This window comes from Solanum dulcamara, chromosome 12 (genome assembly GCF_947179165.1).
Source record: "Solanum dulcamara chromosome 12, daSolDulc1.2, whole genome shotgun sequence".
Classification (NCBI taxonomy): Eukaryota; Viridiplantae; Streptophyta; class Magnoliopsida; order Solanales; family Solanaceae; genus Solanum; species Solanum dulcamara.
Genome location: NC_077248.1, coordinates 57,626,730 through 57,653,738, shown reverse-complemented (window position 1 = coordinate 57,653,738; position 27,009 = coordinate 57,626,730). Strand labels below are relative to the sequence as shown.

The window sequence follows — 27,009 nt, the reverse complement described above, 5'->3', positions numbered from 1 at the left end:
CTAGGGTTAAGCCTCAATTTCTGTCAATAACATAAATCCAATGAAATTCATTTAACAAAATACACATAATATTTAATTATCTATCTCAATATATAAAAACTTGATTTATAACGTGATAACCAAGAAAAATAATCTCAAATTGAAGTCAATTATTACAAGGAAGTAATGTCACCCACGAAAATAATAGGCAACATATTAGCATACCTTCAAACAATTATTTACTCTAATATATTCTCCTCTAATAATCACCTCATCATTGTCTTGTAATTAGACTCAAATCATTTAGTCATCATTAAGCCCTAAATTCACACATCAATTAGCAACACCCACATGGCAACAACTTCAATTCTAATCCCTTCTACACCAACATTTAATAGTAATACAACCTCTACTCATGTGCACAATATCTATAAATGTATGGCATGATTAAGAGTTACCTGCTGCGACTCAGTTTGAGTGTTGCTGCACCGAACTCGTTCTCATATTTTATGCTATTTTGTTTTCCTTTTTGTTTTGAAGCAGAAGTTATGCCTCAGAAAATAAAAACCTACTAACTCTAATTGTAATAAATAAAATGGTATAGGGTATTAAATAAATTATTAATTTAGTTCACTAGTTAAATTATTGTCTAAATTTACCCATCAACTAATTAACCAAAGTTATAGAAAAGTCCAAGATTTTCCCAATTTAAATTTACAAAACAGATCTTTTATGAAAATAAATAAATAAATAAAAAACAGGACTCGTTCTCGAAATGACCAAACGGGTCATTACAGTATGACTATTATAGAGAGATAATTTTATAAAGAGTATTGTGCCTCTATGATAAATGTTGTTATATTTTTATAGGTAGAATGTCGTCATAGAGAAGTAAAAATATAACATAAAAAATCGTTCTCTAGAAATATTGTTATAACCAATTACTGTTATAATGAGGTTTGATCGCTATATATATATATATCAACTTTCAATTATTTTTTTCAAGTTTATTATCATAAGATAATAATCATGTATGGTTATTAAACTTTAGTAAGGACATATATGTACTATAAGGGGTCGTTTGGTGTGAAGGATAACATCAAATAGTGTCGGGATTAAATTATATTGCCACTTAATTTGTTATTTGGTTGGCAAGTCCGGGATAACTTATTCCGGAATTGATAACTAGTACCGAGATAAGTTATCCCTCCTCTTGGGTGGTATAGTAATCTCGGGATAGTTTATCCCGGGATAAAATTGAGAAAATAACAAAAATATCCCCTTAAACCCTTTTTATACATCACTTTTCACATTCGGTATATTCACATTATTTTTAATATAATGTATAATGACATTTACAATCTTCACTACTTCTTATTTTTATGATAATTCTTTATATGTTTTAATTAAAAATTAGACTATACAAATATAATTTTTATTTATTAATTTATTTGACTGATTCATATGTTTATTTATATTTTGATTTCTCTACTACTAAATTACATAGTTTAAATTATATATTTTTATAGTCACTTGAAAGCTTGTATTGTATTTATCAACTAACATGAAAACTTTAATAATTTACAATTTAAGAGTGATGTGTGCTTAAATGAAGTGATATAAATAATAAATCATCTTTTACTTTATCAAATTTAAGATGAAAGTTCTATTTTAAAGCTAAATAAGATGAGGGTTTTCTTTTTAAATACATATGGTACCATCATGAGAATGCACACATAAAAATATTTAAGCTAAATAAGATGAAAGTTTTATTTTTAAAAATGAATAACTAAAGATTGCAAAGAAAAATAAAGTGAAGGGTATTTTTATAACAACCTGTCTCCGTCGTTAGAAATAGGTCAATGGGGAAGAATTTCGGGCCAGAAAACTTCAAATAGTAACTTTAAAAAAATTAGTCTAGGGCAGACTTGGATGAATTTTGAGTCAAGTGAAGTCTAGGATAATCATGTGAATGATAGGAGATATCTCTAATTTATTTGGATTAGCTGATAGCCAAGACGATACGGAGCATTTACAACTTTACAGAATCGCATTCGGGCGAGTAAAACTCTCAGAATTGGATTTGGCGTGAAGAGTATATTTTAATACGTCTTGGGAAGAGGGTGTGTTGTGAAATGGGGGCTTGAAGCTCAAATTCTGAGCTCTCTATTTCCGTGCAACTCGCCCGAGCGAGGCCACCAGAGCGAGACAGTTGCGAGCCTTAAGTCGAAAAAAACCCCAAAACGGTCTTTTTGCAAAAATTGTTCCTAAATTTTCAAGAGGCGACCTAGGGCGAATTCCACCAATTTTCCACGGATTTGCATGCTTAAGGTAAGGATTTTACTCCCTAAATTCATCATTTGATTCCTAAAACCTAGAAACTATGGTTGGTAATCATTGAGGGAAGGTTTGAATTGAAAACTAATTGTGGAAAATAGCTCTAGGATGAGGTTAGGATCATGGATTTGTCCTAGGATGAAAATTGTATTATTTTTCATGATAGTTAGGATATTGTGTTGATCCTTTATATGTACTTACTATTTCTAGACCAAGAACGAGAGGAACGAACCCGAAAAGGAAAAGTTCTTGCATTGTAAGGTTGTTGAAGCTTGAATTTGAGGTAGGTGATTGTTTTGTTTTCCATATGTGTTTCATATACTTGTTAAATTGCTTCATGATATGCATATGCGTATATGAATAGGGAAACATGCTAGATTATGTGTGAAATGATAACTTGTTGGCCTGTTTTTGTGATGAACCTGTTCTTGGTGATATAATGTTGTAAATAGTGAATGTATTTGTGATTGTGATATGTTTGGATCGGGTGTCACGTTGCGACACATATTTGGATCGGATGTCACATTCCGATACATAATTGGATTAGATGTCACGTTCCGACACAAGTTTTATGTATTTCTTTTGATAATGCATCTAACAACACCATTGCTATTAATTTTTTAAAAAATGAGTCCCCCCCCCCCACCTTAGAAGATATTTTTCATATTAGATGTACTTGTCATATATATAATTTAATTATAAAAGATGAACTTTATTTTCTTGAGCCAACAATTGAAAAAACTAAACATGCAATTGGTTTTATTCAAGTAAATAATAGAAAAGCGAGACTTAAAGAATTTAAAAGAAAATGTGAGGAACATAATCTTAGACCTAGATTAATGCCCGAAGAAATTGAGACTAGATGGAATTCGACTTATGATTTTTTAAAGACTTGTAATATTTATAAAGCCCTCATAACTATAACTTTTAATCAATATGCATATAAATTTCCCGAAGTCATGTTGGAAGAATCTGATTTGACTAAAATTAATGATTTTATTGTGTTTTTAGAAAAATTTTATTTGGCTACTCTTGAATTTTTCAGTGCCTATAATCCTACTGTTTCTAAAATTTTAGCATGTTTAGCCAAAATTTCTATATTGCTTATAGAATATAAAAAGAAAGTTGATTACAAAGAAGCTATTGCTGAAATGATAGAAAAATTTAAAAGTATTTTTTTCCTATTCCTCCCTATTTATTTATTTGGTGCTATGTTAAATCCGTATATGAAATTTAATACTACGTCTGAATGAGTTTGCCTTATATATACTTTTATAGAAATTGAAAAAGATGAAGATCCTAGTATGTTTAAGGCGATGAGTGATACAAATGATCATATTCAAACATTATATAATCATTATATCGATTTACTTGATAATGCTACCCCTAGTCATACTGTTCCTCTTTCTCGTCCTTCTGACGAGCCATCATCTTCTAAAATGCAGGCATCTGGTATGCCTTCCCATATTTTTTCTAATTTATCTATTTGACATAGAATACAACTTACATCACAACGGAGCATAAATCAGGATGAGCTTAATTTTTATTTGAGACAGACTTCAGAGACCTACAATGAAAATAGTGTCAGTACACTGGAATGGTAGAAGAACAATGAAAAATAATTTTCAGTATTATCAATCATGGCTAAGGATGTGCTAAATATTTCAATGTCAACCGTTGCATCGGAGAGTGCATTTAGTCAAGGAAGGTAGTAGATCGGAGACAATCGACACTCTTTAGAAAGCAATGTCATGAATGATTTAGTTTGCCTCAGAGATTGGATTAGATCAGAGCGTAAGAATAAAGGAAGAGCAGACGATATAGAAGAAGACGAAGAACTTGAAGAAATAATATCAATTGGAAATCCTTTGGCACAAGCTAGTCCAAATTACGAATTTGTTGATTTTGAAAATTATGAGTCAATTCCTGTTAATATTAATACATATGAATTGGAGAAAATGATTCAAAATATGTATAAGTTACAATTTATTATATACAACTAATTGTAAGTTTGTAACTTGTATGTTTTGAATTTTATCAATATATTAATAAAGTCAAAGACGCATTGAGTCTTTGCATTTCTTAATTTTTTTCCCTACTAATTTTGTATGATTCAATTAAATAATTATTTTTACTTTACATAATCATCTAAGAAAATTTAAATTTATAGTCATTTCAATACTTGAAAAAAATATTATTATAATAGATAGTATATTATGAATATATTTGTTATACATTGTAAGTATATATAATATATAATGTAAGTAATAGATAGTATATTGTGAGTATATTAGATATATATTGTAAGTATATATATAATATATAATGTAAGCAATAGATTATACATTGTGAGTATATTAGATATACATTGAAGGTATATATATATATATATATATATATATATATATATATATATATATATATTATAAGTATATACATACTAATAGATTACATTGTGAGTATATTTGGTATACATTGTAAGTATATATAATTAAATATATCTCTATAATAGATAGTATAATGTTGGTATACTTGATATACATAGTACGTATATATAGTATAATGTAAGTATATAATTATAATAGATAGTAGATTGTGAGTATATAGTGAGTACATTATTATAATAGATAGTATATTGTGAGTATATTATATATACATTGTAAGTATATAATATATACAACAACAACAACCCAGTGAAATCTCACAACGTGGATCTGGGGAGGGTAAAGTGTACGCAGACCTGACTCCTACCAAGGTAGGACGATTGTTTACGAGAGACTCTCGGCTCAATATATAATATATAACATAAGTATATTATTATAATAGGTAGTATATTGTGAGTATATTATATATACATTGTAAGTATATATAATATAAGTATATCACTATAATAGATAGCATAATATTAGTATACTTGATATACATAGTACGTATAAATAGTATAATGTAAGTATATAATTATAATAAATAGTAGATTATGAGTATATTATTATAATATATAGTATATTATGAGTATATTATATATACATTGTAAGTATATATAATATAAGTATATCACTATAATAGATAGTATAATGTTAGCATACTTGATATACATGGTACATATCAGTGGCGAACCCACCTTATGCCGAGGGGGTTCATCCGAACCCTCTTCAGCGGAAAATTATACTATTTATATATGGTTAAAATAATTTTTTATATATATAAAGTAGATGTCAAACCCCATTCGACTAATTCGTGTGTCTACTTATTTATATTTTGAACCCCCTTATTTAAAATTCTGGGTCCGCCACTGATACATATATATAGTATAATGTAAGTATATAATTATAATAGATTGTAGATTGTGTGTATATTTGGTATACTTTTTAAGTATGTATATAATATATAATTAATTATATCACTATAATATATAGTATAATGTTAGTATATTAGATATAGATTGTAAGTATATATATATAATATAATTAAGTATATTACTATAATAGATAGTATATTGTGAGTATATAAATTATTATAATTACTTTTAAATTAAATAGATAACGATACATTATATTGATGATTGATTCAAATTTTCGATTACATAATCGCCGCAAAACAAAATCAAGCCCAACTAGCCCAACCAGGCCCAACCCATTAAGTCCGAACTCTATATCCTTAATGGGTCATGGGTCAAGTTTTTAATTTTTTTTCACTGTTGAGACCAGACCTGCCCAGACCAGTAAAGATCTGGTCTGACCCAGCCCATCCCGGTAACCGATGGGCCAAAAAAAGTGGGTTGGGCTAATCCGGCCCAACCCAATTAACAACCCTACATCCAACATTACAAACACGGCTTTGTTAATCGACTGATGAACCACCAGAGTGAGCACACAAGATACCGCACCCAGCTTGGCAGTAAAGGTAGATTTTGTGTAAGAACTCCTCAAGACAATCGTTGTAACCATCCTCATTACTCTGTGTAAACAAAAGCATTGGAAGGAACAAAACCAACACAACTTTCAATGCCATAGTTAATTATATTGTCACGACCCAAGCCTAGGGCCTAGACGTGACATGGCGAATAAGGAACCCGAAAATACCTCAAACAAGCCTCTTAGCATTCTTTTAGCCTTTCATAGGTAATGATGATAAATAAACAAGCGGAAATCATAATAATAAATCTTCAACTTACATATTTCCAACAATACCTCTAACTATTAGATTTAATGGTGCTACGACAAGTTCCTAGCTCACCCTCAATCATAATAGAAGAAATGTCATAATAAAATATCTTAACATATCATAAGCTAGAAAGATAAAGGAGTATTGTTCTCGGAATATGGGAACTCACCAAAAGTAGTCTTCAATGGAATATCAACTAGCCACGTGGAGGAGAACGAGGAGGAGCACCGATCCCTACATGGTGATATCATGTAGGCAAAAGAGTATGCGTTAGTACTTTGAATGTACTAAGTATGTAAGGATGCATGAACGTTGAGGAAACATTAAAAGTTTATGTAATATGGAACATAATTTAATGTATGCATAATAAATCATATATATATCCTTTAAAACATTCATTTTGTGGGAAATTAACCATAACCGACATTTAAGACCGTGCGAGCTATTACATGGAATCCAACATAACCCCCTACGTTGGCCGGGGAGACTACTTGCCGGGTAGAACTCCGTCAACTTCATTCATTTCTTTAACTTTAACTTTAAGGGCTATTTATGGATCCATTAGCCTAAGCCTACAAGGGCTCCTATGTTGGCACATAGTTAATGAGACAAGGGGTTGCTACTAGGATTCCCTTACCGAATCCCACCTCAATGCCTCATTCGGTGCTAAGTCAATCCCAGGGAATAGTTTAATACTTCAAAATATTCATAGCATATAACTTGAGAATTCAAACATCATATTCGGTAGAATAGCTCATTAAAACATTTGATAATTTAAATATGCAAGAATTGTCCTTATTGCATAAAGAATTCATCATTCATATCATTTCATCATTCTTTCATTTCATAAGACTCCCTTTTTGATCATAGATATTTCTTTCATAAATATTTATTTGGAGTCAAAGCTTTCAAGTCAAACTTTATTAAAAACATAGTAAAACTAGGTGGGTTCAAATCACTTCAACTTGCAAATATGTATGTAAATAAATATATATAAATACATTGAAATCCATTAATTAAAAATCATGCTTTAAACAACCCACCATGAATTTCAAGAACCTTTAAATAGATAAATAGAGGAATTACTTGTAAACCATCAATTCATACATATAAAATTATGTTGCATCAAAATAGATCAATAATCATTAGTTTAACCATGATTTATACTATTAAGTAAAAATAAGAATTACCCATAAGAAAATATTACTTGAAATCAAGAGACTTAATTAAAAGAGTTTTTGGACTACATGGATGGAAGAACCATGGATAAACACCCACATAACTTAGAGTAAAACATAAAGAAAATAAACATAATTTATCATATAATCAAAATAATTTAGACATGAGAGTGGAAGGAATACTCTCATTGAAGCCTTACATACCTGGAATCCAAAGCTTTAGTCGGTACCGAAAGACTTAATGAACACTCTTGAGTCCTAGCTTCTCTCCTCGCCGGAACGTTTTGTGTACTACCCGGAGTATATGAATCACCGGAATAGTATTTCTTCACTACTAAGAACTAAAACTATATTTGAGAATGTGTAAAGAAGTGTATAGAGAGAAGATTTGCTTGAGAAAGCTTGATGAATAAAATGAGGAAATAAGGTGGGTATTTATAGGTGGGAAAGAGGACCTAACAATAAATAAAATAATTATAAAGAAAAATCTGAAAATTTAGTGGAATATATTGATGTCATGGATGATGTTAAATGGAGGACAATTTATGTCATGAGTGATGTCAAATGTATCTAGATCTTTCTATGGTAGGTGAAATGAGTTATCTTTGACAGAATACTCTTTTTGGGAGCTGCGTTTGAATAAGATAAATTCCTTATTAGTATTTGGTGTCTTAATAAGAATTGTAGATATGGAAGTCTAGTTTCATATCGTTCAAGAATCAACCAATTTGGATAAACCTACAGTGAGATATGATTTTGCTTCTATAAACACTCATTTCCGTCACAGCATCCTACCTTATAAAAATTAATTTATTTGACCTACTTAACTTCCGAATCTTAAAATATGGTCTTCATAAAAGTTGTAGATAATGATATAGTGGTTACTCAGAAATTTGAATCACTCTATTTGGATATTCCTATGAAAGGTTATGCCCAAAATACAGAGGCTATATCATATTTAGGCGAAAATTGAAACATCGTATACAACGTTTTTAGGGGATGTTACATATATGCACTTTCAATATGATACTAGTTATTTGGTTGACGTAAAAAAAGGTCCTCAATCCCCATTATTTATAGAGGACAACATATATTATTGTTTTTAGATTATTGTATTTAAGATAAGTTGGGTTTAATTTGTGGCATTGGAGAATCCTTGTTCGATAAGTGGCAGCTAAAGGCCTAGAGCTACTTTGTCCAAAGGGTACACTACTAAAAAAGTCAATATTTTTCTCTCAAAAACTTTCAGTGGCTATTTTCATATATATTTTGATTGAATTGGTGAGGAAAAAAATAGTAGTGTTTTAATGAGAATAGGTTTTATCACCATGTGTTTTTCTAGTAAACTAGTTTGGTAGGAACGGGGTGAAACATCATATTTTATAATGCAAGTTTCTTAATGATTAATGTTGAGAAAAACTTTGTTTTTGGTAAAGGTATCAATTGAGACTCTTTTCATTAGAAAATATATCCATATTTGTTTGATCACAATATTTGCATTGAGACCCTTTTACTTGTTTCAGTTTGTTATCTCGATCCTTGTTCTTCATGATAATTTTATTAAGACACTTGAACTTGTTCAAAATTAATATTTTGATTCTTTTAATTGTGTAATCGACAAAAATGGAGAGGGAGAAAGAAAATGACTTTGAAGCTAATATGTGTAGCTGTAAAGAAATATGTTCAAAATTCCAATGGTTGATATTCTTGTGAGGTGATTTGATAAGGGGGGACTCTTCTCCCTAGTCCTCCATCACAAAAATTTGCACATTGTAATTTGATAAAGTGTAATGACCTTACATGTCATTTTTGCATTATGGGAGAGCCCAAGTCATTTATGATTTTCTGCCAATGACTGTTCGTTCGTCTGGTCGTTCGTTTGGGTTTTAGATCCGTTTCCCTATTTTGGTGTTTTTCTAACTTGAAAATTTGATTTCAGTCATAACATCAGGTAAAAAACCTCAAAACGAAATTCTGACGGTTCCATCATCTCCAAAATGGTCAAATTAAGCTAGCATCATGATTGACACGAGTATCGAAGCAATCAATGAGAGTTTAAGGTAATTTGGCATTTTACCCTCGCTCATCCAAAGGGTGTTTTAGTTTGAAAATTTTTCTTATGTAGATAGGTAAAATAATTTTTTATACGAATGATTGTTATAAAAAGATTTCATTATAGATGTAATTGTGCACTTTCGAGCATTAATTAATAAAAATCTCTTCTAGATATTTTTATATATATTTTTAAACTAACAAAGACCCGTACATAATAATAGAACAATAAGAGGAACTACAATTCCGCTCATACTTTAATATATAGGAATATTAAAGCACTAGAAGTTTATTCAATACAAAACACAAATACATAATTTAGAACATTATAACCACAAAAGTACTTAGTAGCTTAGTACATAGCATAGTCTGATAGACACATACTTTGTGGCCATAATTTCTTAATGCTTCTTCTTAAGCTTTTGGTAGAGCAATATTTCCATCAATGCAATAGTTCTCATTGCAGCTATTGTCATGCAACTTCCAAACTTCTCATTATCTGAAACATTAATGAGTAATTAGGACTAAGGAACATGTCTGAAATAATATATTTAAGGCTTCTTATAGAAATGTTAAGTTTTAAATCATCAATTTTATTAAATCGCTTTGTCTATACATAAAAACGTGTTAACACTACTAAAAAGAGTGCAAAAGGCGATAGAACAAAAAGCGACAGACAACGTCGCAAATAAAATGTGATGGATAAAACGATGTTGTCCATGGTTTTTTTATTTTTATTTTTTTTAACTAAGAGCGACGGACAAGAACGCATAGTCCGTCGCTTATTTTGGCAGTTTTTTCTTCTAAAAATAAATATTATTTTTATATAAATATTTTATATATTTTATTAAAAAATAATTATTTATAAATTAAATATTACGACGCCGTCCGTCGCAAGTATTTATTTTTTATTTATTAATATTTTTTTTAACATAGCGACGGACAATGTCGCTAAGTCCTTCTCTATTGGTCAAATGATTTGGTCAAAAAATTTAAAATAGCGATGGACTAGGTCGCTTTTTGGTCAAAATGGCAGTCAAATATTTTTAAAAAGCCGACGGACTTAGTGACGTTGTCCGTCGCTCTTGTTAATATATGTGGGAGACAGAACGAGTTTTTTCTGTAGTCTCTCTCTCTCTAAACTCTCTTTTCTCTCCCTTCTCTCTACAAATCCCCCAACTTCGTCGCTGCCCCGCCTCCCACCGCCGTCCCCCCACCCCTGTCGCCGTCCCCCGTCAGTCCTCCGTCGCCGTCCTGTGGTGCTTTAGGAGTATTATTCATCTTTAAGAGGTTAGGGTTTAAACCTTGTCAAAAAATTAAATTTTTTGCTTTGTCATCTGTTAGTTAGTTAATTAGTTGATTACATTTAGTTTGTTGTAGTTCATTTGTATATTTGATTGTGAAATTAGTAAATTTAGTTATAGTTTTGATTTTAGGGCTTAAGTTAGAATTGGGTTGTTGAATTAGATTATAAATTTTTTTAGTAATTTGTGATGTTAGTTAGTTAATTAATTTATGCCATTTTGATTTTAAGCTTTAAATAATTTTGAGATTTTTGTATCAGATTGTAAATTGGATAGTAATTTGTGATTTAGTAGTTACTTAATTAGTTTATTCCATATAGTTTGTTTGTAAATTGGATTGTAACTTAGGAAGTTTTGAAGTTTGAAACTTAGAGAAGAATATTGGAACTTAATTAGAAGCTTGACTTTTACGACTTTAGAACTTATAATTAGAATAATTTAGATACTTGAATTTTAGGATACTTAAATTTAGAAGTTGAACTTAATTAGAACTTTGAAGTTGAATTTTGTGTTAACTTTAGAAATCTTGTTGAAGTTAAGCTTCCTTTTGAACTAATTAAGCTAATGTTGAACTTTAGAATAACTTAGGTACTTGAATATAGGAAATTTTGAAGTTTGAAACTTAGAAAAATATTGGAAATTGGATACTTGAATTATAGGACTTTAATTTAGAACTTATAATTATAATAACTTAGATACTAATTTTGAACTTTAGGTTTGTATAATTTTTAAAATCTTTAGACTTTAAAATTAATTAAGCTAAGTAGAGTTAGATATTTAAAGTCATGAAATTGAACTTTAGGACTTTTGAAGTTAAACTTAGAAACTTTTTAGGTTTGTATAAATTTTGAACTCTTTAGACTTTATAACTAATTTGAATAACTTAGATACTTGAATTTTATAATATTTTAATTTAGAACTACAACTTGAATGTCATGAGGTTTGAAACTTAATTTTTACTTGAATTAATTAGAATATGAACTTAATTATAAGTTGAATTAATTAGAAATTGAAATTAATTATAACTTGAATTAATTAGAACATGAAATTAATGATAACTTGAATTAATTAGAACATGAACTTAATTATAACTTGAATTAATTAGAACTTGAACTTAATTATAACTTGAATTAATTAGGACTTGAACTTAATTATAACTTGAATTAACTAGGACTTGAACTTAATTATAACTTATATTAATTAGAACTTGAACTTAATTATAACTTGAATTAATTAAGACTTGAACTTAATTAACTTGAATTAATTAGGACTTGAACTTAATTATAACTTGAATTAATTAGGACTTGAACTTAATTATAACTTGAATTAATTAGGACTTGAACTTAATTATAACTTGAATTAATTAGAACTTGAACTTAATTATTATATGAATTAATTAATCATAACTTGAATTAATGACAGTTGTAGTCTCGATGAATTGTAGTCTTTGTGAACTAATTAAGCTTGAATATATATAATTTTGTACATGGATCATCGTTTGTGTATGTATACCATGCATTATGAAGTTGGTGGTTGTTTGAAATCTGAATTTAACCGCACTCTGTAACCAGAATAGGGCTCTGGACTTAAAACCACCCGCTTTTAGAAGTCTGGAAGGCGGCGCTTAAACTAGTCGAACTTGCTTGAATCGATAGGCTTATCGGACTTCTCTGTCTATTCAATTGGGAAGGTCAGACTTCTACTGTCTCGAAGTCTTTGATAGAAAGAATGATTGATTTCTTGAATACCAGACCATCTACTCACGAAATCACCCTGGTCCAGCCGGGTTGCTTCTTGGAGGACCAAACTTGGCTGCTGGGACAAGGCGCTATTTACTAGTGAGTGGTATTATTGGACTTATCTTTTGGTGGGAGATGTTCTTTATGATAATGAAAGAGGCGAGAAAACTTTCCCATTCTTCTAAAAATTTCCCCAAAAATAGGGGATTTTTCATCCATCAAAGACATACGAATGCCCGGCTCTCCTCTCCTTCCACCCCTTCACCCCTCTTCTCGTTACTTCGTCCTTCTCTATTCCTCACTTTCAAGTCATCGATCGGACAACCTGATTTTCATGACCCAACCAAGAAAACAATGAGTCATCAACAAGAAGAACCTGAGTCAAGTGATCCGCGGATTGGGGGTTTGAAGAAAAACAAACACGAAGCTTCATTCCAATTGGGATAGTGTTAAATCATCCAGTGCTCTTGCCGGTCTTGGTGGTAGGGCTGCCCCAAACCTGGAGCTGACATTTAAATCAGAAATCCACATCGGGTCCTAGCTATCCGAATTAACGGTGTTAGAAGTTTTATCGATCATGCAATGACACTTGATATTTTTAAGAAAAATAAATTAGTTAGGTGTCCTTGTCGTGAGTGTAGGTGCTTGAAATTTTTTAATCCAGATATAGTTATGGTTCATTTGTATAGTAATGAATTTAAGCCTAGATATTTTGTATGCAAGTATATAAGTTATTTATTTCGCTAACCCTAAACTTATTTAATTTATATTTTTTTTATATATTGTGTTGTTACTTTACATACACATGTCATCTGGTGATGGTGATCGATTCCAAGATCATCTTGGGGTTAGCCATTCTGGTAGGAGTACAAAGAAGTCTAGGAGACCTGTTGATCCTGAAGATATCCCAGGACATATTTCTTCAGCGTCGGAGAGGGTACCCTAGGCATGGCCAGCACTCAGAAATCATCTCTGACCTCCGAGAGAACCACTTGGTCTCATCACTCATTGTTTCATCAGTGGAAGACTTAAGTGAAAATAAGAATACTTATGTGGGCTTTCCATCATCAACATCAAATAAAAATAAATCTTAGAAGAAGTAGTTTGGAGAACTACTCCAATTACATCATCAAACTCTGTCTACGAAGCCTCTAACACTATCAGATGGTGCCAATGACATGTCCATGGCTACCTAAAAAGAAATATCATACTCAACAATAATAAAAGGATAAGGAGTTCCTCCGAATACAAAAAGGACTCACCAAATAGCTGAAAAATATCTTCAACGATGTGCCTGTTGAAGATCTCTAACACCTGTATCTGTATCATAAATCGATGCAGGTCTAATGATGTCAGTACGTGGAATGTACGAGTATGTAAAATGGCAGGAAAGTAAGGACGCTCAGAACTCAACATCAATACGTAATGCAAGTTTAATAATAATAATAATATATATATATATATATATATATATATATATATATATATATATATATATATATATATATATATATATATATATATATTCTTCCCTTTCCCAGCAATCAGTGCAACGTCTATGCTGCTTCTTTCTCAACCACCATTAAACAATCACATAACAAGATTGATAGTGAAGTATCCAAATGTAATAATTTTACTTTATTATTTATCCTATCTTTTTATAATAGCTTTATCTCTTATCATACTTTTTTTTATATTTATATTTCAAATTATTGATGTGCAACACATGATAAGCAACAAATTAATACATCAAAATATTATATTACAATACAATACAATACGATACATTACGAAACAATATGTAATAACCATCTTCTCTCGTGCTTTAATATATATGAATATTAAAGTACTAGAGAGTTTTATTCAATACAGAACAATTACATAATTTACAAAAGTACAACCACAAATTAATTATTTAGTGTCATAGAGACATACTTTTGTGGTTATAATTTTAATTTACTTAATTCTTAAATGCTTCTTCGTTTAAGCTTTCTTTAAAGTATTATTGCCACCAATGCAATAATTCTCACCGCAACTTTTCATGCAACTTTCAAACTTGCTTTTATCTGCAAAATTACATAATAAAGCAAGATTAAACATATGTCGTGTGAAAATTTTATTTTGTAAGTTATCCAACTGACAATATTAATATGTAATGTTTGTTACATACCAGATTTGTTGATGAGAAATTTGTTACAATGACCAAGAGAACATCCAACGCTACAAACGCGTTTTTCGATTGTAACAGGATTATCTTGCAGAATGCATGAGAGATTGCACGCCGCAGCGCATCCGAAAGGGATGTTTCCTGGGCAAGACATAATACAGAGCTTATAACATTGCTCAAAGTCTGTCGCATTATTCTGTGTAAACAAAAGCATTGTGAGGAATAAAACCAATACAACTTTGAATGCCATAATTAATTGGGAGATTTGAACTTCCAATATAATATACTTGCTATTTGGTTTATGTTAAGAAAAAGTCCTCACACTGATTGAACTATTTATAGATCAGGAAACATAAATATATTATTATTTTTAGATTATTATAACTATGACATTTTGTCATGGAAAATCCTAGTGGAGCTACCTTCGTCCAAAGGGTACACTACTAAAAATATTCACTAGATATTTTCATAAATATTTTGATTGAATCAGTGAAATATTCAGTAGCTATTTTCATAAAAAAAATTGTTGAATATTTTATTGTCATCACTCATCTCATATTTTGTATTATTTTTCTTAAAAAGACACATTAGATAGTTGTATTTTTGGTAGGACTAAAGAAATACTTAAAGCACAAATTAATTATATATCTACATGAATACTTTATCAAAAAAAAACCTAAAATCTGAGGTTGAAAAATCTGATTTTTATTAATTTGATTTGATTTATAGATTTTAAAATCCAACAAAAATTATTGAGTTTGATATTTGAAAAACCCAACCAACCTCCGTGTACACCTTTATCTGTACAAAAAGCATGTTCAAAATTTCAATGGTTGAAAGTCTTTCCAGGTCATTACGTATCATTAACTCTTCTCCCTAGTCGTCCATCACAAAAACATGCAGATATTGTTCATTGTAATTTGATAAGGGAGAACTCTTCTCCCTAATCGTCCATCACCAAAACATGTGGATATTTTTTATTGTAATTTGATAAGGGTGCCTAGAAATTGCATTAGACAAAACTTTGCTATGTTAAAGGCTAAAATGACACTTGCTATGATTCCACAAGCAAATATCGTCCATCACCAAAATATATGAATATTTTTTATTGTAATTTGATAAGGGTGCCTAGAAATTGCATTAGACAAAACTTTGCTATGTTAAAGACAAAACCTGTGGATATTTTTTATTGTAATTTGATAAGGGTGCCTAGAAATTGCATTAGACAAAACTTTGCTATGTTAAAGGCTAAAATGACACTTGCTTTGATTCCACAAGCAAATATCGTCCATCACCCAAACATGTGGATATTTTTTATTGTAATTTGATAAGGGTGCCTAGAAATTGCATTAGACAAAACTTTGCTATGTTAAAGACAAAACATGTGGATATTTTTTATTGTAATTTGATAAGGGTGCCTAGAAATTGCATTAGACAAAACTTTGCTATGTTAAAAGCTAAAATGACACTTGCTATGATTCCACAACAATTTGCTTTTGAGGTTTCTCCATCTTAACGTATTCCTCATTCAGTGTTCACTCTTCTACCTCAATATTTTGCACAATTCATTCTAAACAAGCTATAATATATAAATAAGATCTATGTATATTTTATTTTGTAAATCAATTTAATTAGTGAAATTGCACTGAGTATATTTTTTTCGTTGGGGTTTCGTGTAGCCACATTGGTTTACTATTAGTTAATATACACCTCTAGTTTTTTTTTACATGATATTGGGTTGATATATTTTATTGAGTAAAGGGTCAAACACACACCTACAATATTTTAAATTTTTTAAGTTCCATACATGAACTAAGGTGTGCTAGTTTTCTATCTAAAGTACATGTTAGATGCATGTGTATTGAGCCTACACAAGATCATTCACTCTGAAATTGTGCATAATTCAATCTATTTTTGTAATGACCCTGAAGGTTATTTTTGAATTTTTTTAAAAAATTACCATTGATCCCTCTAGATGGTTGCTTCTAGTCTGGTTTGATCATTTTATGAAGCCGGCTTTTCAATTTGATTGAAAAATTGAGAAATTTGGAAGTTTTAGAGTTTTGATGTCTTAAGTAGTTAAAAAGTAGATTTTGGTACCAATCGAAATTATGAGTCTCAGAATAGAATTTTGTTAGTTCCATCAGCTTGAAAATGTGGAATTTGGTCTAGGAGAATTGTCAATTTCAGATTCAAAGTTGTTTCATGTATTTGAGGTCTTAAGTTAGAAGTTCCTTTGTGTTGACATTGGTCAACATTCAGAGTTCGGACGCTCGAAATTCCGAAAACGAAGGGTAAATTTTTTCATTCATTGCTATGACCTAGTAAATATAATACAACACAATACATTATGAAAGGATATGTAATAACCATCTTCTCTCGTGTTTTAATATATAGGAATATTAAACCACTAGAGTGTTTTATTCAATACAAGACAATTACATAATTTACAAAATTAAGACCACAAATTAGTTATTTAGTGTCATACACCCATACTTTTGTGGCTATAATTTTAATTTACTTAATTCTTAAATGCTTCTTCTGTTAAGCTTTTCTTCAAAGCAGCAGTGCCAATGCAATAATTCTTACTGCAGCTGGTCCTGCAACTTCCAAACTTGTTCTTATTTGCAAAATTACATAATTGTATAAAGAAAAATTATATATATATATATATATATATATATATATATATATATATATATATATATATCGTGTGAATAAATTATTTATTTTGTAACTCATACAACTGACACTGCTAATTGTGTGAGACTATTTTTTTTTATCTCAAAGCTTGTAGACACAAAAATGTAAAATTTGAGAAAACGTTATATTATGTTGAAATTTGATAGTGAAAAAAAAAACTATATCAAAATAAGGAGTGTTAGTTTATCATATTGGATGAGAAACTTGTAAATCCAACATTGCAAACACGATTTTGAGTTTCAACCTGATTAACGAGTAGTTAGTTTATCATATTGGATGAGAAACTTGTAAATCCAATATTACAAACATGATTTCCAGTTTCAATCTGATTAACAAGTATTACTATCAAATTATTGATATTAAGCTATTAATTTTATCGAGCCACCTTTGCTTATATATCACAAAAATTAAAATATATAGCAAGGCGGTGTGTAGTGTTAGTTACATACCATAATTGGTGAGAAATTTGTAATAATTATATGATTCTTTGTTATTTGGTTGATGTAAAAAAAAGAAGGGTCCTCAATCCGCATTATTTATAGACGAAACATATAGTATTGTTTTTAGATTATTGTATTTAATTTAAGTTGGGTTTAATTTGTGATATTGGAGAATCCTCGTTCGATTAGTGGTAGCTAGAGCTACTTTGTCCAAAGTGTACACTAATTAAAAAATCAATATATTTTTTCCGTGCTATTTTCACGTATATTTTGATTAAATTGGTAAGAAAAGAAATTTTTTTAATGAGAATATGTTTTGTCACAATGCGTTTTTCTAGTAAAATAGTTTGTTGGGAAATGAGTGAGAAATCATATTTTATAATACAAGTTTCTTAAGGGTGAAAATCATTTTCACCCCCCCAACTTTGCTTTTAAAATCAAATTTCTCCCTCAACTTTCAAAAAATTATTAAATTCCCCCTTTATCCCATGCATTGTCCATTTTACCCTTGTTATATCACATCTATTCAATATCTCTTTATATTATATATAATTTATTTTTAACATAGATATTTATAACTTTTTGCTTAAGTTCTTTAACATTATAAGTTGAATAATATTTTAAAGAATTTATCACAAAATTTAATATTATTTTTATGACCGTTATTTCAATATAATATGCATTAAGTGTATGTATATGTATATAGACGCATATTTTTTCTTTTCTCCACTCTTTTACTCCATGTGTTTCATATATTACTTGACTCTTCTGGATATATCTAACACCCCTTACAAAAATTAATTAGAGGTTTATTTTACTAAACTAACATTATTAATAGTATTTTGAAACCTTAAATTTGATTATTACTTACTTTATACAATTATTTAATACTAAGGGTAGAAATAAAAAAATATTAAAAATTTCTTTAATTTTATAAATTAGACAAGTAAATTAAAATAACTATTTTTAGAACGAGAGCCAAGTAATATAAATGGTGATGGGTGTTTTCTTCTATATAAATAAACAAGTTTTGATTGACATTGATGGAGTTTACATAAATTATAATCTAAAATAATTTAAAATCTAAATAATACAATCATTAAAAATGTGTCCTTAATTAAATTAATTATTTATTTTCTACATTGAAATATATTTGTATAGTTATTATTCTCTGCTATTTTCACTTGTATACATAAATATTAGAGTTTTCATTATTATTATTAAAATTAATTTTCTCATTATGCTAATTTACTTCATTATAGAAGATCATTAACTTATATAATTAATTGGTATTTTTTATCTTTTTGTCCAAAAAATAATGTTTATGCTTTTATGAAAAAATTGTTACATTAAGTCAAAAAATGAAAATCATGCTTCTAAAGAAGTAAAAAAATGATAATGAAAGGGTATAATAGATATTTTATAATTTTAATTAGGATAAAGGGGGGAGTTTGATTATTGTTCAAAATTAATATTCTGCTTCTTTTAAATTGTGTAATTGAAAAAAAAATGGAGATCGAGGGAGAAAGAAAATGACTTTGAAGCTAATATCTATAGCTGTAAAAAACACATTTCCAAAATTCCAATGGTTGAAATTCTTGTGAGGTGCTATAGCGGAGCGGATTATTGTAATTTGATAAAAGGGGACTCTTCTCCCTAGTTCTCCATCACAAAAAAATTGCATGTTTTCCATTTTAATTTGATAAGGGGGGACCTAGAAATTGTATTGGATAAAACTTTGCTATGTTAAAAGCTAAAATGACTTACTATGATTCTACAATCTTCTTTTCAGGTTTCTCCATTGTATGTTGTTTATTCAGCGTTCACTCTTCTACCTCAATATGGTGCTCAACTAATTCTAAATAAGCTATAGAATACAGATAAGATCCACGTATATTGTATCCTCCAGATACATTTAACTTATGAGATTACATTGATTATGTTTTTGTTGTTGGAGTTTCTTGTAACCACATTAATTTACACCACCAATTTTTTTTACCTGATATTAGATTATTATATTTTATTGAGTGAAGAGTCAAAAACACATCTAAATATCTAAAATCAATTACAAATTTGTTAACTTAGAGCAATCTTTTCTTTATTAAACTAACTAATTATTCATCACAATTTTTCAACTTACCTAAAAAATATAATTAAGGAATGTAACTTCATTCTTTTATACAATAGAATAAGACAAGTTAATTAGTAGTAATATTTAAAGGGACATAGCAGGCAGTTCAGAGAATAGAGCTTAGTTAGTTGTTTGTATGTAATGAAGCAAAGTTCTCACATGATAGGGTTCCTGCTTTGTATTGAACATTTTCTCCTTGGTAATAAACTAACTACTTGCCAAAAAACGTAATATTTAAAGGGTCAAATGTCCAAACTAACTTCGACTAGTACTATATATCTAAGAACACTCGAATTTAAGCTAATAAACTAGCTATTACTTATAAGGTCTTCACTAGGGCTATTAAAATGAACTCAAATATAGATAATTCGTTAAGAATTTTATAGATTGGGCTCAAAATAATTTAAAGAGAAAAATCCATAAATAGCTAAAAGTTGAAACATAATGAGCCTCCTTAGCTACTGTTTGCCTAATTATGTAGTGTAGTTATGTGTTACTTTGTTTGTATATTTCGCTGAAAATTTATTTTTTATGTAAATTGAACTCTTAACTTAATTAATCAGGCGGTAATAATACTACCCGCCAGAAGAGACCTCGGCATCAATACCATCCGTCGGAAGAGATCTCGGCATCAATACCATCCGTCGGAAGAGATCTCGGCACCAATACTATCCGCCGGAAGAGACCTCAACATCAATACCATTCGCCGAAAGAGACCTCGGTATCACTACAATAGATTCCATCACAACGTTTCAGAACCGATGCAAATAAGCTTGGTCACACAATAATAAGGAGATGACAACTTCCATATCAATTCACGACAACATAATCATAGTATTTCATCAATAACGTCTAGTTATTATCACTCAATTCATTCACACATTGCACACATAAAATTGCCATCATATTGCCTTTTTCATTACCCTTTTTATCATTAAGATCAAACATTCGAACAATTCACCCATAGCCAATTTTCCATTACTTCTCAATGCACATAGCAAGGAAATAGAAGATTCTACATACTCAACTAAGGTTTAGGAGTTCACTTGCTTCAATTCAAGCACAGAATCACTCCGTAACTTAGGTATTCCCTCTTAGTTAGGTTTCCAAATCAACAAAATCTATTCAATAATAAAATCACAATAAGAATTCAGAACGATGAACACCCATATCAATACTTGTGGAAACGGGGTCAAATTGACCCAAAAATCTGATTCCGAAAACGAAGGGAAAATCTAAAAAATTGTAAAATCATGTTATCCAATAAATTTGGAACTCAATAGTAAAAACCATTTCAAAAACAAAGTTGCAATTAGCCCATAATCACTATTTAACAAAAATGTTTGAGTTGTTTTAAAAAAAACAAACTTTAAAGTGCAAACAAAAAATGTATGGTTAAAATCATGATATAATTAAAGGGTAATGGAGGTTTCAAGTCAAAATCACTTATCGAATCAAAGATTCCTGAAGAACTCTTTCAAAATCGCCTCTATCGAGCTCCAAGGTTTTAAAAATGTAAAAAAAAGTAGGTGAAATGTAACACCCCTAAAATATTCTCCTAAGATTTGGACCCTTTTTGTATTCGTGTAGGGTCTAACTCAATTATTTTGAAGCATGTGCTTGACTTAAGATGAGTCCTCGAGTAATTGAAAAGTGTTGGAGGTGATGTGGGGTCACGGAAGACCCCTAGGACCAAGCTAAGACCAAACAGGTTCGTCATGGCTAAGTTTTAGGACAAGCTTGTATGAGGAGTCGACTTCTAACGACCCTATCTTTTGAGAGACGGCAATCTAGGTGGCCTATGACCTATTAAATTAAAGGTCGTCAAGTCTTCTTTCCAACGCCACCAAGAATGTAACTTTTGGAGTTCGAAGTCGAAAGATATGACGATCCTAAGACGAACTAGCACAGCAGGAATTTCATTTTTGGCCTAGGTTACAACTGCTGGGGAAATGGCCTTTGCGCTGTAAGGGCGCGACGCGCCATTATCGCACCAGAAACATGCCTCAGTAGTTTGGTCCTTGGAGCGGCGCGCCACTAAAGGTTGTGCAGGGTTTTTCAGGCCAAATTTCGAGAACCCAGAAACTTTGGCCTTGGCGCTATAAGGGCACGACGCGCCACTATCGCGCCAGAAACATGCCTCAGTAGTTTGGTCTCTAGCGCGGCACGCCACTACGAGGTGTGCAGGTTTTAGGCGTAATCGGCCTGGCGCTGCAATGGCGCGATGTGCCACTATCGCGCCAAGTGCATTTTTACCTATTGTTTAGAACTTTTGAGGAGGGGAAATTTGGGAACATACCCAAATTATATATGTATTACCCTTGGTCTTTTAGGAACACATTTTCCAGCCCCCACTCTTTCTCTAGAAAAGCCCTAGGAGTTCTTCTCTCTCTCTCTCTTATTTTTCTCCTCCATTTCCAACAAAAGAGTCCAAGAGCTTCAAGATTTGAGTCCTCCATTGAAGACCCAACATCAAGGTTTTCTTCAAGTTTTCACTAAGGTATGTAAGGCTATCCAAAACATGGGTTGAGTCCACCCATGTGCCCTACTCTTGCTTTGAGGTTAGATGTTTCATGAAAATGGAGTTTCTTGGTATGGTTTATGTTTGAATGAGATTTGTCCCCTATTTATTTGACTCTATATGTGTTGATGTTGTTGAGCTAAGAAGTCCTTAAAATGAGCCTTATGTGAGTATGAGTTTATGAAGATGAATTGTTAAATATGTGTGATTGATCTTCTTAACTATGTAGATTATGATAAAGGAGGTTATTTTCTTAAAAATATTGCTTATTATAAAATGTCAATTAAAGTCTTGAAATTGTGATGAGTCTCAAAGATTTCTCAAATGGATGGAGGAAACGATTGATTGTATCTAGATGTTGCTATCTATGTGCATTTAAATTTCTTTTGAAGATATGATTGAGATTGATCGGATAGTATGATTGAAAGAGATTTGATCATGATAGAGTTGATGAGTTGACAAGGTTGTAATGAGACTTGTCGATGTGATTTGATTGAGTTGATTGGATGGAGTTTTATGAGCATTGAGTCTTATGAGGAGTATCGAGCACCGAATTGGGCAATAGTATAGTCCATACTCGAACCCAATAACTATGTCGCCAAACGTAGGGGGGATTGAACCATTAAATTCTGATGCTTCCCCGAGATGTTTGTCCTGACATTATAGGACTTGGTTGGATTGGATCCATGATTGGTTGATTCGTTCATATCCTGGCAAAGTATGAACGGATGCGGCAACAACGTCGGTTTGTTGTACTTTCACTGGCTCATAAGTGATAGTTATCGGGTAAGAGAAACTCCCAAATAGGTCTTGATAGTACTCTGAGTCTATTGAGTTGAATTATATGTGATTGGTCCCGTCTAAATCATATTTTTATTTAGACTTAGGACATTTGATTGAGTTGTTGTTCCTCTTGAGTTGAGATTCTGAGTTGATTGATTCTTCCTTGATGTTCATTGTATTCGGCCATTTTACATACTCGTACATTTCATGTACTAACGCTATTTGGCCTGCATCATTTCATGATGCAGAGACATGTACTAGAGATCGTCAATCGGCGCTCCGTTGAAGATCCACATACACCCCCAGCTAGTTGGTGAGTCCTCCTAGTTTCCAGAGGATGTTGAGTTTTCTTGTATAGTTGTTGTCATTTCCTTATTTTGATTTTCGGTAGCCATGGACTTGTTATTGGCACCTCTTAGACTTTGATAGAGGCTTCATAGACTGGAGTGTGGGGAGGTTGAACTGTTATTATGAGGAGTCTTATTATATTATTTTATTGGATTGTAAATGTTTGGCCTTCAGCCCCCATATTGTAAATAGTATTTCATTAATTGAGTTTCCGCTAAGAGAATGTGACTGAATGAATATGTGACTGGACCAGGTGGTTCGCTCGAAGATCAGAAATGGCCTTCGGGTGCCGGTTACGTCTAGGGTACCCTCTCGGGGTATGACAAACATGGTATCAGAGCTCAGAGTTCAAGTTTCCTAGGGAGTCTATGAAGCCGTGTCTAGTAGAGTCTTGCTTATGGGTATGTTGTGCACCACACTTATAATCAGGAGACTATGAGACATTAGGAATTGTTTCACTTCTTTCATACTCTGAATTCGTGCGATGGAGTTAAACTCTATGAAACTTCCCTTCTAATTCGTGCGTTTATACGTTACAGATAATTCCTCCTAAACGTACCGCTAGCCAGAGGAATGTTGATAATGTAGGGATGCCACAGTCAGAGGTGCTCCCAGCAAGGGCTAGAGGCCGACCTGCGAGATATGAGGAGGCACCTCAAGTGCCTGCTACTCCACCTGCGCCCACATCAAAGGCAGAATTTCGAGGGGCGATTGCAATGCTTGCTCAGTTAATGGCTGCCGGGAATGGTAACCAGAGTTCGCCGACTCATAGCTCCAGTTCCCAAGAGCCATTTGCTGCCACCAAAATTAGAGACTTTCTGAGGATGAATCCGCCTGCATTCACGGGTTCTAAGGTTGATGAAGACCCCCAAAACTTTATCGATGAGATGTGGAAAATTCTGAAAGCTATGCATGCTACGGAAATTGAGGGGATTGAGTTGGTATCCTCTCAACTCAAGGATGTGGCGAATATCTAGTATAACCAATGGGAACAAGGTAGGGGTGAGGATGCTGAAACTGCTAGGTGGGATGAATTTGAGGGAGCCTTTCTTGACCACTTATTTCCCCAAGAATTGAGGGAAGCGAAAGTGGAGGAGTTTGTAAATCTAAAACAAGAAGGCCTGACAGTTAAGGAGTATGGCCTGAAGTTCATCCAGCTGTCCAGGTATGCTTCATAAATGATCCAAGATGTGAGGTCAAAGATGAGGAAGTTCGTTTCCGGATTAGGGAGGCATGTGAAAAAGGAATGCAAAGCAGCATTGTTGATCTCGGATATGGATATTTCCCAATTGATGGTGTATGCTCAACAGGTAGAGGATGAGAAGAGGAAAGCCAGAGAGGAGCATCTGAACAAGAAGGCAAAATCAGCAGGCCAAGAGAGTGAACAGAGGCAAAATAGGGGCAACAGGTCCTTCTTCCAGAAGAGGCCTCCCAACTATGCCTCATCCACCGCCAGTGTACCGATGCTTCAGAACAGGTATGATCGATAGGGACAAGGTCGCCAAAATTTCAGACCCCAGGGTTCTCAATCCCAAACTAGCGTGGGTCAAGGTTCGCAAGGGAAGGCACCATGCGTCAAGTATGGTAAGCTTCACTTGGGAGAGTGCAGAGCGAGAAGGATTGGTTGTTATAAATATGGCCAAATAGACCATTTTCAGAGGGACTGTCCAGCATGGAGGAATAGGGCCCAGTTCTTTACCACCACACCGTCAGCTAAGGGTAATCAGAGGGGCACTATTTCAGGTATGAGTGGAGGTATAAACCGCCTATATGCCATGGGTAGTCGCCAAGATTAGGAGAACTCTCTAAACGTCGTGACGGGTATGATTCGAGTCTCTTCTCTTGACTATTACATCTTGATGGATCCGGGTGCCACACTATCTTTTGTAACTCCTTATGTGGCTAGTAAATTCAATAAAGTTCTTGAATATCTTCGTGAGCCCTTTTGCGTAGCTACTCATATCGATGATTCTGTCTTAGCTGAAAGAGTTTATAGAGGTTGCACTGTGTCAATCCATCACAGAGATACCTTGGCTGACTTGGTTGAGTTAGACATGGCCGATTTTGATGTGATTCTTGGCATGTACTAGCTTTATGTCTGTTATGCCTCTATTGATTGTAGAACTCAGATTGTCACGTTCAAATTCCCGAATAAGGCTGTCATAGAGTGGAAGGGTAGTCTTGTTACGCCTAAGGGTAAGTTTATTTCATACCTTAGGTCCAGGAAGCTAATATCAAAAGGGTGTGTTTATCACATTATCCGAGTGAAAGGTGACAATATTGAGTCCCCATCCCTTGAGTCGGTTCCGATTGTCAATGAGTTTCCGGATGTCTTTCCTGAAGATCTGCCTGGAGTCCCTCCTGATAGGGAGATCGACTTCGGGATTGATGTTCTTCCTAATACCCAGCCTATCTCAATTCCTCCTTATAGAATGGCCCCAGCCGAGTTGAAAGAGTTGAAGGAGAAGTTGAAGGACTTGTTAGATAAGGGATTTATTAGGCCGAGTGTCTCGCCATGGGGAGCTCCGGTCTTATTTGTTCGGAAGAAAGATGGGTCTCTTAGAATGTGTATTGACTACAGGCAACTGGATAAGGTCACCGTAAAGAACAAATACCCTCTCCCCAGAATAGATGATTTATTTGATCAACTTCAGGGTGCCACATATTTCTCAAAGATAGACTTGAGATCCGGTTATCACCAGTTAAAGGTGAGAGAATGTGACATTCCAAAGACCGCTTTCCGTACTCGTTATGGCCACTTCGAATTTTTGGTCATGTCCTTTGGGTTGACTAATGCCCCCGCCGCTTTTATGGATCTCATGAACCGAGTATTCAAGCCATATCTTGATATGTTTGTGATTGTGTTCATAGATGATATTTTGGTCTACTCTAAGAATGAATAGGAGCACGCCTATCATCTTAGAGTTGTTTTACAAACTTTAAGAGACCAGGTATTGTATGCAAAATTCTCTAACTGTGAATTTTGGCTCGCATCAGTGGCTTTCTTAGGCTACATCATATCTGGAGATGCTATTCAGGTTGATGCTCAGAAGATTGAAGCTGTGAAGAATTGGCCCAGACCCACATCCCCGACAGAGATAAGGAGCTTTTTGGGTTTGGCTGGCTATTATCGAAGGTTTGTAGAGGTATTCTTATCCATATC

The 27,009-nt window shown here is 32.2% G+C and overlaps 1 protein-coding gene and 1 long non-coding RNA gene across 2 annotated transcripts; both read right to left on the bottom strand.

Annotated features, from left to right (window-relative positions):
* Positions 1 to 13,821: 13,821 nt before the first annotated feature.
* On the bottom strand, positions 13,822 to 14,223 carry LOC129877178 (uncharacterized). Its single transcript, XR_008763484.1, has 2 exons — positions 14,016 to 14,223; positions 13,822 to 13,945 (listed from the first exon to the last, which is right to left on the bottom strand). It is a non-coding gene; the product is annotated as an uncharacterized LOC129877178 (long non-coding RNA).
* Positions 14,224 to 14,586: 363 nt separating this feature from the next.
* LOC129876678 (uncharacterized) lies at positions 14,587 to 15,236 on the bottom strand. Its single transcript, XM_055952167.1, has 2 exons — positions 14,924 to 15,236; positions 14,587 to 14,819 (listed from the first exon to the last, which is right to left on the bottom strand). The coding sequence occupies exons 1-2, from the start codon at positions 15,168 to 15,170 to the stop codon at positions 14,737 to 14,739; spliced, it is 330 nt and encodes a 109-aa protein (XP_055808142.1). The 5' UTR covers positions 15,171 to 15,236; the 3' UTR covers positions 14,587 to 14,736.
* Positions 15,237 to 27,009: the final 11,773 nt, after the last annotated feature.

Excerpts from the sequence above, each read along its gene's own strand:
- LOC129876678 (XM_055952167.1), bottom strand. The coding sequence starts at position 15,170 with ATGGCATTCAAAGTTGTATTGGTTTTATTCCTCACAATGCTTTTGTTT. Across the intron at positions 14,820-14,923 it reads ATTTCTCATCAACAAATCTG|ATAAAAGCAAGTTTGAAAGT; the intron begins GTATGTAACAAA and ends GTAATTTTGCAG.